This window comes from Phyllostomus hastatus, unplaced genomic scaffold (genome assembly GCF_019186645.2).
Source record: "Phyllostomus hastatus isolate PE091 unplaced genomic scaffold, TTU_PhHast_1.1 phas_contig_196, whole genome shotgun sequence".
Classification (NCBI taxonomy): Eukaryota; Metazoa; Chordata; class Mammalia; order Chiroptera; family Phyllostomidae; genus Phyllostomus; species Phyllostomus hastatus.
In genome coordinates, this window is record NW_025333709.1 from 7,977,643 (window position 1) to 7,997,331 (window position 19,689).

General features: G+C 47.6%; 1 protein-coding gene across 10 annotated transcripts in view; it reads right to left on the minus strand.

Moving 5' to 3' along the window:
• Positions 1–345: 345 nt before the first annotated feature.
• The window catches only part of LDB2 (LIM domain binding 2), a 338,549-nt gene continuing 319,205 nt past the window's right edge, over positions 346–19,689 (minus strand). The window contains exons 6-9 of one of the 10 annotated variants that reach the window (XM_045834647.1): positions 10,587–10,710; positions 7,351–7,502; positions 4,606–4,748; positions 1,550–1,682 (exon numbers count right to left, since the gene is read on the minus strand). In XM_045834647.1, the coding sequence (XP_045690603.1) occupies positions 4,644–4,748; positions 7,351–7,502; positions 10,587–10,710 (381 nt within the window). In that variant the 3' untranslated portion in view covers positions 1,550–1,682; positions 4,606–4,643. The other 9 variants (XM_045834648.1, XM_045834649.1, XM_045834646.1 and 6 more) reach the window with 9 other exon arrangements.

Here is a 19,689-nt window from a genome sequence, read left to right on the forward strand (position 1 = left end):
GTGAGGATTGGCTGAAACAGAGTTTTTGGTGCAGAGTAAGTACGCGGCGTGTGGAAGCCGCTGCCCTTCCACTCAGCCACCTCCAGGGACACAGGCCAGTCCCTCCTTTGTCCTCGTCATGTCCTTGGCCAGCACAGTGCCCTGCACAGAGGAGGCACCCCTGTGTCTGCCCGAGTCCAGTTCAGTGTGCGGGCAGAGAAGCCATACTCTGTCAAAGAGGGTCCAGGATTGATAATTCCACTCCATGTGGAATTTGGGCAATAAACTCAAGCTCAATACTTCTCTTCATTGTGGGCAGATTTCACTGCCTGTGCTCAGAAATAGCCAGACTCACTGTTTGGGTCGTTAACACAGTTTATTATTGGCACACTTATCAGTAAAGCATACATAAAATACAGCTGTTTTATAACACACGGAGCCGCTGTGTCTTTACATGTGTGGAGGAACATATTAATATGCAAATGGAAAAATTAGTTCTCTTATAAAGTTTCACATAAATACACTGGTATTGCCCACCAAGAAAAAATCCCCGTAAAAGAACCAGGCGAGGGCTTTACAAAATATTATACAAGAAATATATGATGAAAAGAAACAATGGTCAACTCAGATACAATAAAAAACACAAAAGAGTTTCAGATTTATTAAACTGCCCACGAAAGTAATGGATTCATGGCTTGGAAACATTTGGATCCACAGCAATTTTCGCAATGCATAAATTCTCAAGGGGCCACGTGTCCTTCTTACATAAAAATCTGCCTTGGTGTCTTTGATGGCAAAAAAGACATTTCTTGTTTCAGCACGAAGGCTCAACGGAACCACCTCGGGCTGGAGAACCGGTTGACATTCGCTCGCTCATAAATTCCCCCGCTGGGCCCTCTTAGCTGTTACCCAATGAGAGAAAAGGTGAAGGGAACAAAGGTACACTTACATTACTTTCCAAAAGCGGATTTTTTTTTCTTTTCTTTTTTTACTGAAACAAGAAACTCTCAGATGCAAGTCAAAAAGCAGAAAATATTTTACAATATGAAAAAGTCGTCGTCTGTCGTCAGGTTCGGCATCCAATGAGCTCCTGAGCACTGAGGGCTTATCCAGGACCCAGGCTTCGTCGGATGCAGGGAGGAGCAAACTAACGAACGCGTGTTCACGCGGTGCTAGGAGAAGCGGGAGCGTCTGCTCTGGTTTTAGTTACGATCAGTGCCAGTATCTGCGTTACCTGTGAAGGCCTCCAGGGAAGAAGGGTCACGGAAGTGTGTTTGGAATGATCCTCTCAATGTAAAAAAAAAAAAAAAAAAAAGTGAAAGAAAGGAACTCAGATCATTGTGGTTTAGAAATAGGTGTTTGCGTGAAAAAGTTTTTAGGCCTCCTCCTTCCTCTCCTGTAAGTAGGGATCTGAAATGGTGAGTGTAACCCACAGGCCTATTGACAGAGGGTTCCGGTGGTGCCGGTCAACCTTACTGGGACGCCTGGGGCGGGGGGTTTTCTGATTTGGTCTCTTGAGTGCCGGGAGGTTTACTGTTCCACGGGCTGCTGTTTCCCAGGGCGGGTGAATTGTTGAAGTCTTCCTCGTCGTCCATGCCGTTGGCCGCATCATATTGCGTGTTTTCTAATCTAGTGATTAGCCTTTCGTCCTCGTCCCCAAACTCACCTCCCATCAGAGTTGGCTCTCCTACCACCATCACATCCTGTGAACAGCAGCTGACATTATTACAGGGAAACCTTGGGAGAGAGAAGCTCAGCTTAAAACACTAGTGGGAGGAGCTGGGGGACCTAGGACAGACACACTCGAGTACTGTACACCGGGGTCAAGTCTCAGTGTCGGGGGGCCGAGGTGCATATCTGATTTCTACAGGAAATAAACATCGCCTCCTGGCGTGCAACAACCACGCGAGTTTATGTCCTTAGTGCGCAGCCTGACACCGGAGAACGAGCAATGCTAGCAATCTGCAGAAATAAAAAAATGGATTTTTCAAAATTAAAAAAATCCACGCTTTTCACTTGCTGACACTGGGGATGTTAGAGAGGGCGGTGGAACCTTCTGCGGGGTGCGTCTCAATACCCCCGAAAATCCACCACTGCTACTTGGGGCCTTTGGAAACTAGCAGCGCGCGAGGGGAGGGTGGGGTGCTGGAATCTCCACGCCACCCCTTCCAAACGGCATTTTCTCTGCCCCGAGGGGGGTCTCCATTGTAACTGAAGACGGAATCTCCCTTTTTCTCTACTCAGTCAGGCCCTTTTATGCGGCCAATATCCTTGACATTCTGCTACTTAATTATGGTAATTAATTTAGGTAAAGTTTTCGATAAAAACAATGTTCACACTGATTTGACAATTTGCATAGCTAATTAAGTCATTAGCAAAAACCTGCTGATTGCCAACAAGCCCTGAATTTACCATCTGTTATTTCATGGTGGCTGTCACCTAATCCCCACACAGGCGGCCCCGCCACCAATCCGGGCAGTAAAGAGAACCCGTCTGTCCAGCTGGTGCCATAAAAGGAAGATGAAGAGCGCTAATTACAATTACACTGATGAAGCCGGGAGTCATCAGAAATGGAAGCGTGCGAGAAGAATCCATCTAATCACTCCTTTAAGTACAAACTGTCCTTCCGTGCTAACGAGGAAACCACCTACTGTCGCTGGGACCGCCCAGGAGGCCGTCGCCGAGAGGCACGAGGATGGGGGAGGAGGATGCACGCATGGGGCACAGCTCCGGCCTCTGTTCACGGGGGACCCTATGGGGTGGGTGGGCGACCTGGGCAAGGGACAGGACACCCGTCAGGTGGAGACTGCTGGGCAAGCTCTGAGCAATAGTCCACTTAAAAGTGCAGTGATGCCACAAGAGCGCCTAGCTGCCCTGAGCCCCCACGAGGCCGGCCAGGGCGGGCCTGGGCCAGAGGCCTTTGCGATGGAAGGGTGCATTCCCTGGGAGGGGCGGGCTCATCTCATGAAGCACCTTGACAACGGGGCAAAAATTCTCTTCACTGGAGCAAGAGGAGGCTCTCCTGGGCAGCCTGTGCCTCTCTGCTCAGGCCAGGAAAAGGTCCGGAAGGTGCTCCAGATCCCATCTAGAATTCCAAGGGTGCCAGCCAAACAAAGCCCGTCATTACTACTTGAATTATTTGAGAATAGAAAACCTTGTCTGATGGATGGGTCGATTCCCCCAGAATTATGGGAAGATAATCGATAGGTTTGCAAACTTTTTTTTTTGCAAATCACTCTTATGATCTGATAAAAAATGATTTTAAAGAGCCATGTCCCAGAGGAAGTAAATCCCTAAAATATGAAATGGGTACATGCAGCCATGTAGGTACTGGCAGGATAATCAGATGTGCGCTTCCAAGAACATACATATTATGCAGTAAAGAGCCAGACACGGTACTGACATGTTAGGAGACTTGTGAGCACTCTTAAGGTGAGACTTGAAAGTCAGAGACTGTGATTGGCCAGAAAGCTGACATGGTTTTAGACGCGCCAAGGTTATCTGGTTAGCCAGGGCAGTTGCCGTAGGACCTACCAGGGGTGTTCAGGTTAAAAAAGTGCCACTTTGTCACAGGCAATTAGGAGAAGGCACTTAGGATCGGGAAAAAGGTAGCTGGAGAGAACAGGGCAAGCTCAGCAGAGGATGACAGGAGGGGCGACTTCCTTTCACGAGAACGTGCAGCGCGCTTCGACGGGCTCGGAAAACGCATGCACAAGGTGCCGCCGGGCAGGAGAAAGACGTTAGGACCCACCACGTGGGTGCGCTTTAGTAGTGTGAGTCCGAGGTTATCAAGAAAGGCGGGGAGGGTGTGAGGAGGGAAGCGTAACTGGAAAGAGAGGAGGAAAACAAGAAGCCAACGTAAGCGTGGTGTGGAGAGAAAAGTTCCCAACACTCCAGATGCCTTCACTGTATCCGAAAATAACAGTCATTCAAGAAAGGTCCTCTGAAAATAGTGATTTGAATCACTTTAGATGGGGCTGATGTAGGCTTGCAATATGTCTGGTGGATCTTTGTTCTGAGAACAGCTGGAGAAGATGCCCAGGCACAGCTATTTTTAAGCAGTCTGCACTTCAGGGAGATGCCGCACGGGCCTCACGGATTGAAAGAAATAGCCTTATCCAGACACGCCATCATGTGTGCACGTGTGTGTGTGTGTGTGTGTGTGTGAGGAACCAATGGCAAGCTACAGAGACACGTGCGCGATGGACTTTATACGCACAGAGATCCTTGAGGCCACTTATTCAATTAGGCACATGTCTCGCCCTGGCTCTTCTGAACTTTTATAGACTAAGACTGTGGTTCTCTTGCTCAAGCAGACCTGATCCATGAACCTCACGTGAAGTGAACGGAGACACAGTGCATGTTCTGGGCGGCCTTGAACTAGGAGATATTGGCATCATTTCCCCACCCCCCACATCTTTAAACATCCCCCCCCGACATTCAACAAGAGTGCATTTCCTTCCCATCTCCGCTATCTGTGTGTCCCCAGGAGGCAATATTGGTCCAGCTGCCCTCAGCTCCCCACGAAGCAGACCTCTGCTCCTCGCCGGAGGCCTGGACGTGCCACCAGCTTTTGCCCATGTCACATCTGCTTACTAATCAATCCCCCGTGCAAGGACCACCAACCTCTGAGGAGGACTGGAAGTGACTCCTTTCAGGGCCCCTCAATGCTTCTCCTTAAATTGGCCAGAAGGGGTCACTGCTGTTGAATGACACAGGTCTCCATCCCTCCCAGGGTTGAGGCTGCAGTTCGGGATGGCTCCTAGCCCCTGCTCATGGAGTGAGAAGCAGAATCCAAGGATTAAACCCTAGTCCTCGCCAGACACACCCACTACTGCCACGGCAGCCACGTGGACCACGGCTGTGGTCGTGGTGGCACGCCGGCTCTGTTCACACCCTTGGACAAGGAAGCCGTGTCTGTAGATCGCGTTTCTAGGATATTTAAGCAATAAAATTGTTGGTAATTTGGTAGACAGGGTTACAAGATGTGATTCCTACGAGCTGATGCTTATCAGTTAACATGCATTCAATGAGAATTTGCACATTTCCCTAACCTGGTTGCCTTCCCTCCCTCTTTTAACCATCTGTAAGTCTTACATAATTAAAACATCATTCATTGCACAGCGTGGGGACAGTGCTGAATGTCTGCCCTCACTTTCCAGCAGACGCCTTGTTCTCGCAAAGTCCAAAGGGTTTCAACTCGTTAAAAATCCTCTGGACACTGGTATGCCCCACTAAGATCCAGTTGTTGGATTGGAGGACAGGAGCACGATGGGGCAGAATGAACTAGATGCTCTTTAAAATAAAATTAAAAGGATTCTGACCAGGGCAGGTATGTCAAAACACACATGTGCTGCTGTTCTACACCCATGGCAGACATCACCAATGGATGGCCGACCAAACTCAGTTCCTGCCTCAGAATCTTTCTCAGTCTTGTGCCCTGTGAGCTGCTGACACCAGGAGACTGAGCGGGAAGGAGAGAGGGAGCCTCTTTGCTACCTTTGGTTAGATGCTGACTGAAAGGATCTATATATAAAAGATCCTTTCACATAGAGGCCCAAGGCCCAAGTCCCATCATATACCTAGTGTGGGGCACATAGTAGGAGCTCAGAAATCATTTGTGGAATTGATCTGTATTCTTGCAGCCATTGTGCCTTTAAGGAGCTATGTCACGGTTCCAGAATTCTCTGGAATGCACTTTTCTCATTTATTACAGGAACTAACAAATGTTAGTTTCTAAATCTCCAGGATTAGATGAATCAATAAACACTGACTATGTATGTGGACTTTTTGGGTTGATTTCTACCAGGCCATTTTTCTCTAAGCATCTTCCAGTTTTCACTGGAGTGGGAATAACTTGTCGGTACCTTAAAAAAAAAAAGACTCTGTTTTTCTCCTTTGATATTTTTTCCCTGGACTCTCTAGGGGTGCTAGCCCAGTTCAGACTCCAGAGGTGACTCTGGCACTCCTTAAGGACTATTGTTCCTCGTGGCCTTGAAGTGAAACAGTGGTACCGGCCCTGCGGGCGGGCCACTGTCTAGCCCCTTTCCTTGTAACGAGTGAAAACCCCGCTTTGTCTGAGGAGGACGGCAGAGCCCCGGGGGCCCAGCCAGCTCTTAGGTACCGATGGGGCTGGTTTTGGTCAAAGAGACCTGAGCGAAGGAAGGTAAGTGAGAATGGACGAGGGACAGGTTTGGAAGACACGGTCAGAAGGGGAGAAGCGCCGTGAAAGAAAGGTCTGCCCTCTCGCGGGGAGAGACGGAGCAGACTCGGAACGTGGGGTGAGCGAGGACAGCAGGCCAGGCGGGGACGAGAAGCGAGGAACAGGGCCCAGGGGAGCTTGTGCCCGGCGAGGGGAGCAGTGAGAAACAGGCGCGTGTCTGACGGCGTGGATGGTGTCTGGAGGATATCCGTGAGGCACCAGGAATGTGTCGGGATTCCAATGACAGACAGTCACACACCTGCTGAGGGGTGGCGTGACAAAGGCAGAGGACCACACGTAACCGTGGTGCAGAAAAGGGACAGCAATGCTTAAAGGAACATAAACATGTAAAGGCGATAAATGATCTAATTCTAGGCTGAGGAATGTGGAAGAATCAGGCAGAAGGGACAGAACTGGGGAAGAAATGATAGGAGATGAAGAAAGTTCCTAGACAGTTTGTACTGTTTGGGAGCGACCCTCAGCTGTCAGCGCTGGAGTTCAATGACGCCCCTGCCAAGTGGCCATGTCCCTTGTCAAGACCCAGAAATGAAAGGCAAGGGTATCGGGGTCAAGAGAGTGGAGACCAAACTAGGGGCGGATCCTCCACCCTCACCCAGGCCCCACCTTGAGCTGGTGAAATAGGTAAATTGAAATCCACTAAGCTGCACTGTTGGTGGCTGTGTTCATGACCAAAGTCTCAAAATGAGAGGGGACGCCCATGCTGGGGACACCCATGTTGGGGACACCCACGTCAGGGGCGCCCAGCGGAATGCCAGTACAAAGCCTGAGCGCCTGGAGCTGGTTTCCAGCAGAGCACAGGGTCTCTGGTGATGGTGCCCAGAGCCCCTTGTATGCCAGCAGGCACGCTGCTCAGCGACATTTTAATTGAACCTTAAGTGACACATCTCCTGCCTGTGACTCTGACGGCTTGTCAATCCAGGTCCCACTGCAGCCCGGACTCCTCGCACTCCTTTCCCAGGCCCAGTTTGCAGGGGAAGGTTTCCGGGCAGAGGTCCTCCCTCCCGTCCCAACCCCAGCCCCGCCTTCCCCTCCCCCACCCCCAGATGCCCAGAATGCATTTCAGCTAAAAGCGATTTGAACGCGGGCCCCTTGGGATTGGCAGACGGGCAAAGGAAGGATTTCGGGCCTAAAAGGAAAGCGAGACTTACAGGTACCTGACTGGACAGACTCAGGTTGGCGGCGGGCGTTTTCTTCTTGCTCCCGGTGGTGTTGGCGGTGTTCCCCGCGCTGCTGTTGGACGTGCTGCTCGTGGAGTTTTTCCGTTTTCTCCGTTTCGTGGTCGGTTGCCTTGTGGGTTCTGCTGCAATACGGAAAATGGGAGGAGGATCAGGTCCAGGGCAACCCGCAGACACTGGCCTCCGCGGCTGTTTTTGTAAATGAAAAGGAGCAGACTCCGTACATCTTTTCTAGTTCTTTTCCCTTTTCAAAACAAGTAGAAGGAAACGGCTGTTGGCCGAGCTTTAGCATCAAATGTGCACAACCCTTTTCCTTTGCATCTAAAGAAAATGATTTGCATGTAATTGTTATTTCTAATTTCATATACATGTCTGTAATCTATTAATGCAGTTTAGGAGTGAGCTGCAAATACCACTTTCATAGTTGAATTAAAAGGATTAGTAGTATTACCAAATTTTGGAAAACATTTTTTCTCTTGTTTACCTTTTCTTTCTAACAAACAGAGAGTTCTGGGATCCCTAGGGGGCCTCCAAGGTGTGAGACAAAGTGGAAACGTAGTGAGCCAGTGTGTAACAGCAGCACCTACTGGTCAAGTGTTATATTGCAGCTCAGCACTATTTGACCTTGAAATGCTCAAATAAAAGGAGGAAGTGTCAGGTCTATCAGCTGTGAATGCAAAAATTAGGGAGTCCCAAGCTGTGTGTCGTTCCCAGATTCCATGGTTAGACCCTGATATTTCAAGAATACTATTAATTTCAAAATTCCTGGAAAAAGGACTCAGTATGCACAGCTAGTATATTAATCAAAGGAAGCAAGACCTTTTCAAGAAAGGCCTGTTTAGAAATAGAAATATTTTGCACCTGAAGGATGGGTAGCATCTTAATGAAAATACAGGGACTCATGGTAATTATGTATTGAGCATTACTCAGTGTTTCCATGTTCTTCTTTTCTATTGTTACTGTTTTCTATGTCGTAACTATTTTATACTCATAGCAGCCCTTATTAATTGGGAAAGAGTACAATCTTTGCCTTGTAAATGAGAAGCCTTCGGAAGCCTTTTCCAGGCGGTTACTAAATGAGTTGAAAATGGCATGTAAGACCATCCTTTTTGCTAACCCTCCTGTCGAGTCAACTCTGGTGGAGAGAAGATAAGCCCGGGCCCTGGAGAAACTGGGCGCGAGTGCCTTGTATCATTTTCTGATGGATGACGGGGCGAGCCTCCTTGCAGGCTCATGTCAAAGATCACTTAGTCTGCCCTGGCTGGCGTAGCTCAGTGGATTGAGCGTGGGCTGCGAACCAAAGTGTTGCAGGTTCGATTCCCAGTCAGGGCACATGCCTGGGTTGCAGGCCATGACCCCCAGCAACCGCACATTGATGTTTCTCTCTCTCTCTATCTCCCTCCCTTCCCTCTCTAAAAATAAAAATAAATAAAAATCTTAAAAAAATCACTTAGTCTACCAAGCTATTCATGACTTTTGATGAAGAAGAAGAGAATTATGTTCCTAATTATATACCATTTCTTCTTTCAGAAATATTTTGTCTCTTATGTTCAAATAGTTTCATCAAAGGGCTCAGCATCCCCATTCATAGAGAGTTGTGGGTGTTTCTTTCTGAAAGTTACGGCAACAAGGGAAGAGAGCTGCTCTAGCTCATGGCGTTAGAGAAGACTTGAGTGGCACATTCTAAAGCCAAGCAAATTCCCAGGTCTCCTCTGGCAAGCATCTTTTTTTCCTTTGACTTCAATCATTGAAATATGATACTTTTTTGGATATCTATACTTTCTTCATGAAATTTTGGGAACATATGCCTAAATTGCATCCTCTGGATTACATTCATTGAGAATGGGTAGCTATGGTACTAGAATTATGAACAGGGTGGACACAGAAGCTAGTGTGACCCAGGCCTCCTTCACTGATTAGTTGTGAAACTGATTTTGGCAAAGCTAATGGTCAGGCCCCATGATATACAGTGGGAATAACAATAAAGAACTCCTAAGATTATATTGTGAGGATTTAGAAAGAGAATGGAAGGTCTGTGAGGGTTGGGACTGGGACTTTTATTCCGTGTGGTGCCCCCTGGTGGCTGGCGCGGTGCCTGGCACCTGGTAGGGGCTCAATAAATATTTGTTGAATAAGTGACTGAATGAATGAATAATGTATGAATTATATAGGCATATGTTGCAAAATATAGGTGCTCAAAACATTAAGTGTGTACAATTTTTTTCCATAAAGGCTTACTGATATTAAAAAAGAAAATGAGGCCAACTTAAGTCTATGTAATATATATTTTTAAATGTTCTAAATTTGTAAAATTCTCCCAAGATGGGGATACAACTATTCTATGTAAAATAATGCTCATTTCCTCAGCTTTCTAAATATGTACATAATTATGTCTGCTATGTTCATTTCATATAAAACTCCTGGCCAATTACCAGTGGAAGGTGATCATTATATTTTGTGATTCTAGAAAGCTATATGCCTTGTGTTAATAATTACTCTTTAAAGATACTTTTTAGTGAAGGGATACATTTTGTTTTTATAATCAGTGAATCTCAACACAAGCCTAGCAGTGAAAATGTGTTAGAGAGAAAGACAATTAGTGATGACTAGAAGCAGTGATTTCAGAACCTCACAGGAGACTTTAGTACATACGCTACATTCTAGGGAAGTGGGGGACTGGAATTTCTTATGTATTCTCTTCCTGATCAGAATACCCTTTGATATTACATATCTTAAATCATAGAAAAATATTTCCTTCCTTTCCGCCTTCCTTCCTTCCTTCCTTTACTTCTTCCTCCCTCCCTCCCAACCTCCCTCCATTTTTATAATTTCTATCATTTCATTTAAAAAGAAATAAGAGCACACTAGGCCATGAGAAGCCAGCAGTCTCGTCCAGTGGAAGAACCACTGAACTGAGAGACAGGAAACCTGGGATCTGATTTCAGCTTTGCCCACGAGGTCCTCAGTAACATTAAATAAACCACTTCACCTCTCCGGGTTTCACGTTCTACCTGGCACGTGAGGAGATGGTAGGCGACTCCTAAGCATGTTTGCTCTTTGCAACTTCAGTGTCTCTAAGTCCAAAATCACGGCCAGAGTATCTCCAGTAAACTCCTTTCCCCGACACATTTGTGATCGCTCTCTTCCCTTTCATGTCACCTCACCCCCAGAAGATGCGGTCAGAACGAGAGTGAAGGGCAAGGTCATACCTGGCGGGGCCACCATCCGCTGCCACTTCTGAAACAGGCAGGTCTTCAGGCAGTCTCGTGGACTGAGGTTGTAAGTTTTATGTCTCGACATCAGTTCCTGCATTGGCTCCAGTATTACACACAACTGCAAGAAGTTCAAAGGCGTGGGGGTTTCACTACTTGATAATATTATTTGCAGTAAGTAATGTGAACAGCTGGAATCAATTAGGAAGCTTAAGGGTATTTTTCTTTTCCTCCCCTGGTTTTATTTTTCTCTGTACAAGTTGAGAAAAGAAATATTACCAACATTTGACAAAACCCACTTAATTTACTATCATTTAAAATATCCCATTATAGCTGAATGCATTTCTCTCTCTCTCTCTCTCTCTCTCTCTCTCTCTCTCTCACACACACACACACACACACACACACACACACACACACACACAGTTTGTCCAGCCTGTTGGGTGGCTATGTGCAGCTCTATTCTGAAATCAAATCATTCTCTCTGGTTAAAGAAAAAAGGTCTCTGCAGTGCCACAGAGCATGCTCTGATTTCTACTCAGGTTTCTGCTGTTGTTCTGTTTGTAAAACCACCCACTGTGAGTTACAATGCTAGTTTATGTAGATTCTGAGGCACTGAAAGCCATCTTTGAAACCCAGGAGAACAAAGTGGCCACAACAGGTACTTTTTTGATCCTGACTCTTACGGAACACTTTAACTTCTTTCACGCCCTCATTTGTATTTTACACATGATTGTAACGCATATAACACGCTGGCATTCAGTGTGAGCGCCTTCTCGGTGGTTCTGCACTGGTCCCCTTCCTCCTGCCTTTGGTTAGATTTTTTTCAGCCTCCCTTTAGTCTAAAGTTCAGCTTGACTTTGATGACAAAGATTAATGAATGGAACAAGAAGGTAAACCCATTCAAATTGCTGGGGGCTTTCTCGATGCCTTCTCAGTTGGAAGCGTATCAGGATACTGCTGCACTTAGACTAGCTAACAGGACAAAGACCGCAACTTGGAAAGAGGCATCCGTCGCAATCGCAGTGACACACACATTGGCAATGCACCTTCCCAGGTGGAAGAATGTCGTTGTATGGAAGGCAGATGTGCCGTCTCCGCCCTCATCAGCCCTTCTCTACCCGCTTCCCTTCTGCCGTTTTGCACCTTGAACGCTGTTCCACAGGCCCCACTGCTTTTTGTCTGCTGGGTCCCTTCCACCTGGCATTCTTCTTCCCCTCTTCCTGGCTTGTGCCTACTTAACCTTGAAGACAAAGTTGCTTCTTCCGTGACGCCTTCCTCCCCGTGCAGGCTGAGTTGGGGGCCTCTCTCTAGTTCTCTCATAGCACCTGGCCCTGTCTGCTCTACAAACTTACGCATTCATATTTCGCAATCATCTGCTTCCAGGTCTGTCAACATTTTCCACTTGACCTTGAACTCTTCGAATGCCAAGACTGTGCCTTTTATCTCTGCGTTCCTGGGTTTGGCTCAAAGGAATGGATGCATGTAAGGAGTGATTCTTAGAAAGGCTGGAAGGTCTTCTTATGCCAATGGTCCTCAGAGTATGCTCTAAGGAGCATTTCCATAGAAACGAAATGAGCTGGTTATTAAAATGCAGATTCCCAGGCTCTGCCCTTTCTGTTTCATGGGGTCTGGAGGTGGGACTTGCATTTTAAAAACCATACTCCCATCTAATCCTGATAAACACTACTAACGCTTGAGGCCCACTGTCACATACACGCTGGGCTTTATGACAGATGCATACAGACAGGAAGACATGCGCAAATCCCACGGTGAGCGCATATTTCACTCTCTTCTTAGCCCCTCCCCTTTCCATACCTTTCTTCTTCTCTCAGCTCTACCTGTGATCATCAAGATCACCTTCACCTAGAAGAACCCCTCGGCCCTTTTTACCGACTGATGATCTAAACTTTGCCAAAACCACTAACCCCGTTTTAGGGCCAGCTGTAATCTCCTTCCATTTGCAGCTTCTCTGGGAGAAGAGAGCGAGGTTTCCAAGCCCGACCGACCCCAGCCCAGCGTGAGCCGCGGAGACAAAGTCGCGCAACCATCCTAGCCAAGCAGACCGCGTAGTCGTGAGCTCTGGAATAGTTAGGGTGCGTCTTCACTCTGGTCTATCCCCTCGCTCACCATGGGCTCCCTTTCAAAACTGCCGTCGTTAATAGGGGAAACGCTGTGAAAGAGGGTGGACTACTGTGCAATTACATCTGTGAATATTCTGTGTGTTTTTCTCTGTTAAGAATCCCTCGCCGGAATCAAAATATGTGCAAGCTACGGACCACCTGCAGCCCTCCCCAGCCACCAAGGCCGGGATCAGAGCGAGGGATTCCACAGCCACCTCTACACACTGAGCTAGGAATGGGTTCTCTGTCCGAGAAGAACCACTCCTAGATTCAGAGAGGGTCAGACAACATTGGCATCGGAGCTAGGAGAGCAAGAAAGTTTTCAGAGCAATTCTAAGGACTGGGAAAACATACTTTTAAAATTAAAATAAAGCTAAAAAGGTTTTTAAACCCCTAGTCTCATTCTTCAGAAATGAGCTTACCATGGATATAAAGTGCATGCAGGGAGCGGAACAAGCACAGACTTAGAAGCCGGGTTTTTGACGTTATTAGGTGTGTGTCATCGCGTAAGCCACTCACTCACGACGAGTGTCAGTTCGTTAGCAGAACAACACCCATCTTGACGCTGTTGTGAGAATTTGAGATAATGTGTCCAAGCACTGGCAGGCGTTATGATTATGTATTCGCGGGCACAGTGCTGATTGCAAAAGTAACCACATGGTTATCACTTTCGATCAAAAGCATTCGCCGAACTTCCTCCCCAGCATTAGGCCCTCTGTCAGGGGCTGGAGGCATAATGATGAGACTAAGAATCTATGTCTCGAAAAGTGTTCCGCTCCCTTCAAAATGACCTAACGACGCTAAGAAAACTACCCTGTGTTTACACTACGTGCATCTCAGGAAATCACACGTTTCTGAAGCAAACGTTCATTATATGACAAGTTACATGGTGAAAATGACCCATTTGGACCTAGGGGCATTGAACACACCAGGAAATAGGAGAGTCACATTTACCGTGAGAACCCACGAGCTCATTATCTTGCTTCTTCCCAGCGCCTTTCCTCTCTGGGTTTTGGGCAACTCTTTTCAGGTGCTAATCCCCAGGATTTCTCGATTCTCCTTTCATGTAAAAATATCTCCCCAGTGCCAGTAACCTAGCCCAGAGGAATTTCCATCTCTGAATACTAATCAGGAGTCCCGATCCTTTTCTTCCAGTGGAGGGTTCTGGGCTGGGGAGGCGGCGCTCCCCCTATCCACGCATGCAAACGCACTTCAGCTTTCTGCCATGGCGCTCGGTGGCTTTGCTGGGCTGCGTGCTGTAGGTGGCAGACCTCACTCAGACAAGAGCCTGCCTTCTTGGTTAGCAAGCCAGAGCATCTGGCCACGGCCCAGGTCCCAGGCATTATAAAACGAGATTAGGAAGGAGGCCTGGGGAGTGAGTGGCTTCCCCCAGTTACCAGTCAAGTCCTGCTGGAGCCAGGATTCCTGGGCTCCCTGAGGTCTCGGCCCCGCTTGGGAATCTGGTGGAGGCTCTACAGCCCGTCTTTCCAGTTTTGTACAAAATATCTGGAGGTTTATAAATCCTCTTATATCTCCATGCACTGTGTCCAGGTGGAAAGCCCCTGGTTAGTAATAAGCATGAACCAGCCTACAATAGACAGGCCTTTTCCCCAAGACACACACACACACACACACACACACACACACACACACAGCACCCAAACACATATAAATGGAACTAAACGTAAAAACACAGGGTTCTTTGATTTTGAAGAACAATTTTATCTGCCAAGATCCCATGGACCAGTCCCTTTGCCTGAAAAGAAAGTCCACAGACCAAGTCGGCAGCATCCATAGCAGCCTCTGTGCAGGGCTGCGGTTCCCTCTGGCCTCCTCCTGGGGTGGGCGGAGGATGAGAGGAGGAATCCCAGGGCGGTGGGAGCCAGCAAGCCCTGACCTCTCTGATGTGAAGCCCCTAGATGCAGAGTCCCTGCCAGGTCTAGTGAGGAACCCCCAAAAGCCATCACCCATCCTGGCAAATTCCCCACAGTGCCTTTTTGCAGACTTTGTGAGAGTGCTAGGCTGGGCTTGCCCCCCCTATGCTTCTGGTTTCAGCACTGACTCTGTGGGTGTGGAACCCAAATCGGTAACTATAATGGTGGCTTGCTGAATGAGCGTGGATGGATGGATGGATGGATAATAGCTATCTTGGCCAGATGAATAGCAAGGAGTCATTCTTTGCTAATGGCAGAGAAATTAGGCATTGTTTTGTGGGTTTAGAGATAATGAATTTGTCCATTTGATAAATAATGGATTGCCTCCTCTGTGCAGAATGCTTTGCACAAATGCACATGTATGTGCCCAATTACTACATGTCCTGTGTAGCCTGGGAGGTCTTAGCTCAGTCCCAGGATGCCCGCCCGCCCTTTCATAGAAACAAAGGGCTTAGCCAATGCAGACAGATTTGCTTTGCTTTGTTTTTATCTGACAGTTCTCCTGGAGAAACTTGACTCTTCTGAGCTACACACTCACATTCGTTCTTGCTCACCTCCTTGCCTGAGCCTAAGACTAGGTGGTGCCTGTTGGAGTTGTGTCTAGCCTAAAAAGTGATACCCTGGGCTTGGCCTTTGGCTAAATCCAAAATTTAGGATTAGTCTACCACCAAAATTTTAATTCAATCTTTTTAGAATGATGAATTACATCCTCTGAGCTTGAAGTACCTATTCTTTGTACATAGGCTTGCCCAGGATTACTACGCCAATACCAGCTTGAACCTTTGCTCGTGCTCTTCTTGCCTAGAAGACCTTCTTCCCTCTCCAGTCGCCTTAACCAGGGGGTGGCAAGGAATGGGCTGTGAGCTAAGCATGGCCATGCTTATGTATTGTCAAAGCTGCATTTTTGTTATAATGCCTGGGTTGAATACTTGCTAGAGTCTACATGTCCCAGAAACCCAAAAATATTTCCTATCTGGCCATTCAAAGAAAGGTCCCTGCCCTTCGCTCTAAGCCGGTGCTGCTCAAGGGAGGTGTCTGCAAACTGGCAGGAAAAGGAGCTTGAGGCAGACTATAATCCAGCTCACTGCTTCCTTCATTGAGAAACTGTTGTGTCAAAAAAAAATGTCAGATGGACTGGGCACTGTGTTCCAGACTGTAGCCGATTTCCATTTCAGAGCAAGTCTGCAAACCACATTTGAGTCTCACCAGTGTGACCACCAATGTCCTCCAAGGTCCAGCTCAAATCTCACGCCTGTCTCTGACCACCCCCACCCACAAGGGACTCTTGTGTCTATAGCTCGTGTTACTAATCTGCATGCATCCCCGTGTGTTCATTTGCATCGGGAATTTCCCTTTCTTGTGGACTTGTTTCATCTCCTGATTCACAGCAAGTTCTATTTACTTTTGTCTCCCTTTTATTTAACACAGTATTAGGCGTACTCCGATGTTTGTTGAGTCGTAACTTAATAATCACTTGGAATATCTAACCTATGCCTGCTCCTGGAGTATGTACCTGACACATATTAAATCGTTAACCCTCACCACCTCCTGGCCCACGGCTGCAGGTAAGGAAACAGACTCAAAGCCATTATTAAGTCATCCAGAGCTGAGAGTAAAGAGTGTGATTATTATAAGGTATCCAAGGTTATACAGCCATTTGAAGGGCAGAGAAGAGGTTCACAGTCAAGTTTGCCTGACTTCAACCCTGTGCTCTGTAGTCTACGTCTCTGCCTTTGAGTGGTTAAATGGCTGCCAAGATGCCAAGTTCAAAGACTCTGTCTCTGTATTGCTCCTTGCATGATATTGATACGCACACAGAGACGTGGGCAGTACAGGCTTTGGAACCAGACTCATCTGGGTTCAAACTCCCAAGCCTGCCATTTTAGTAGCTGTGTGTTCTCGGTCAAGATTTTCAGCCTCTCTGAATCTCAGCTTCCTAATCTGTAAAATGGAGATAATGATACTTACTGTTGATGGTTTGCAATAGCATATGCCTATCTTCACTGCAAGGCCTGGAAGAAGGTCAGTGCTCAGACGAGGGAGTTTGGTATTATGGTAAATACTGGCTGCATCAATGACCCACTGAGCCAGGAGATCAATGTGTTTTGTGATTGGTTAGCTACTCTGGGAAGTGAATCACTTGGTCTTCTTGAGACTTAGGGGGTCACTGTATATACTGCTCCGAGGGACGGTAATCAGGCCAATGGTGCATGGGTTTTTAGTAGCTAATGTCCCCGATAATATCCATTTTTAGACTCAGTGATAAATATAAAACATTTAAATCCACACACCACAGTCTTATTTTCCTCTGGTAACTCACTCCCGTGTCTAAATATGAATTAGAAAGAAATCAGAAAGTGGGAGTGATTAAGCAACAAACTCTTATCTAAGGGTGAAAGAGTCTCTCCTAATTAAGAAACACATCACCGAAAGAGATTTTATATTAAAACAATAGAACAATAGAGCATGGAATCTGAAAGGAAAACAGAACACAACAAGCAGATAATCCCATGTAGAAACAGAGAACAGTGAGTGACAAGAGTGAAACCCGCTCCCTCCTCAGAGGGAGAAACACAAGGAAGAGATGGAAATGCTTCCTCGGAGAAGCTATGCAATTCCTAAACGTCAGATTGTGATTTGGGTTTGTTTCCTGATAGGATTAAAGGAAGATTGGTTGTCAAATTCAAAACATCCTCTTTTTTATCTGAACATTCAACCAGGGGAGCCTTTGCCTGTTCTCAATTGTTTTGTAAATTGATTTGTTGGAGAAGCTATCACATCCAAGCCAGGGAGAGGAGAGGGCAGCAGCTGCACCTCAGGTGTTGGAGGGACTGTCCTCCTTCCAGAGCCAGCAGGCCACGCACGCGCATTCCGATAGCTGCGATGTGATCTCCGTTTTGCCAGGAAGGACGCCTATGCATGACCAGTGACGTCACTGGCTGCTTTTCTGACCCACCGGGACCCCATCAGACTACCCAAGTTCAGGGTTTCTGCTGCCCCAGGCAGGCCCATGAAGAGACAGTTCAAGGCTCCTGATGTCCATTCTCTTTCCTTCCGACCCCATGGACTTGATCCTCTGTGGTGTCATTCGGTGCGGGTACCCCCTTCCACAGTGCTAGGTTATTTGCCTACTTGCTCTTGGACCCTTCTTCCCAGCTCTGTACGGCAGGGCACAGACTCCCCACACTGGTTCCCAACGGTTTTTGCCAGGCGGCTCTGGACAAGGTTTGGCCAGTTGCAGGCACTGGGAAAGACTGGGGGGAAGGGGATTGAGTTAGTTTGCTAGGGCTGCCAAACCAAAATACCATACACCAGGTGTTGTCTCTGGAGATCTGAAATCAGGGTTTTAGCAGGCTCATGCGCCCCCTGAAGGATCTAGGAAAGGGCCCCTCCTGGCCTTTTCCAGCTTCTGGTGGCTCTGGCTGTCTTCAGGGTTCCTTGGCTTGTAGCCGCATCCCTCCAATCGCCCTGCCTCCATCCTCACACGGCCTCTTCCCTCTGTCTCCGTCTTCTCGCCTCTTCTCTAAGCACACTAGTCACCGAATTTCCAACTCAGGCCATGTCCTGAGGTTCCAGGTAAACATGAACTTTTGAGGGACTCTATTCAACCTACTGCATGTGTAAAGAAATAAATAAGGATAGTTTTTGTCCTCTGTGTGGTTCAGATGAGCCCTCCAACAGCTGTCACTACAGATCCACTATGGTCCCATCTTCAGTACCAGGTGGCCTGACAGTAACCCCTTCTGCCTTTTGCCCTGGGAGTGGCAGTTGCAAACCCTAGGGTGCCCTCAGCTTCCCCTGGTTGCTTTTCTAACTCCAACACTTTTATAAGTGCTTCACTGCATTAAATTTCCTGTTAAATTGCCTGGTATGAGTTTCGTTTTCCTGGACAGACTCTGATTGGAACTCTGATTTATGAGACATTAGGCAACACTGAAAGGATCAAAGACTTTTGTGCATGGAGGCATCGTATATAGTTGTTAAGCACATAAATTAGGCTTGGGTTCAAATTCCAGCTACTTAATAACCGCTGGATCTTGGGCAAGTTACTCAGTCTCTTGGTGTTTGAGCTTCTCCATCGGGGAAGTCGAGGTAACAACACTACCTAACTAATTGGGTTGCTGGGAGAAACAAAAACTGCTTGAAGTGTGTGCCTAGGTCTTCATGCATGCCGATGCTCCCTAAATGTTTGCTACAACAGGGGCGTGGCCGAGCCCAGGGGCAAGGGCTTCCTGGAAGACACCTGGGAGCTCATCAGGACATACCTGTTAAGATGTTCTGAATGTTTCCTGCCTAAAAAAAATAGATTTTGGAGATATAATGGATATCGAAAATGTTTAGTCACGACGCCCTTCCTGCAAATAACTTGTTCCGATGGCTGGGCCACTGTGGCAGCCCCGTCCATGTGTTCTGTCGGTGTCCCTCCATCCCAGGGCCCGGTGGCCGCGACGCTTCCGCAGGCAGAGGAGACACCTGCCCGGAAACACCTCGCAGTCATTGGTACACATCCGACGAACGCTCTCGCCTGGATGGCAACAAGCACACTCCAGCTACATTCTAAAAACTGACCAGCTGTGCCTTTACAGGAGTCAGACATGAAAACGGAGGCTGGTGGGTCAGCATTACCGAGCGGCCTCCGGCAGACCCTGCCTTTGTATTCTTGCACGTCACCGTCACCGTGTGAGTCAGGGTTCGCTAGAGAGACACAGCCGACGGGATACGTGTGTCCGTGGACACGCGTTTTAAGGAACCGGCTCGCGTGACTGTGGGAACGAGCACGTCCGATGCCCATAGAGCTTCCACCGGCTGAGAACTCGGGCAGGAGGAACGCTTGAGTCTTGAGGCTGAATCTCCTCTTTTCTGGAAAATGCCAGTTTTGCTGTTAAGAACTTTGACGGATTGGATGGAGCTCCCCCACCAGGAATCTGTTTTACCTCGAGTCAATTGATTATACATCACAGCCACATCTGCAAAACATCTTCACAGAAAAACCTAGGTTGGCGTTTGTCTGAATAACCGGTACTGTAACTGCTGTGACCTGAA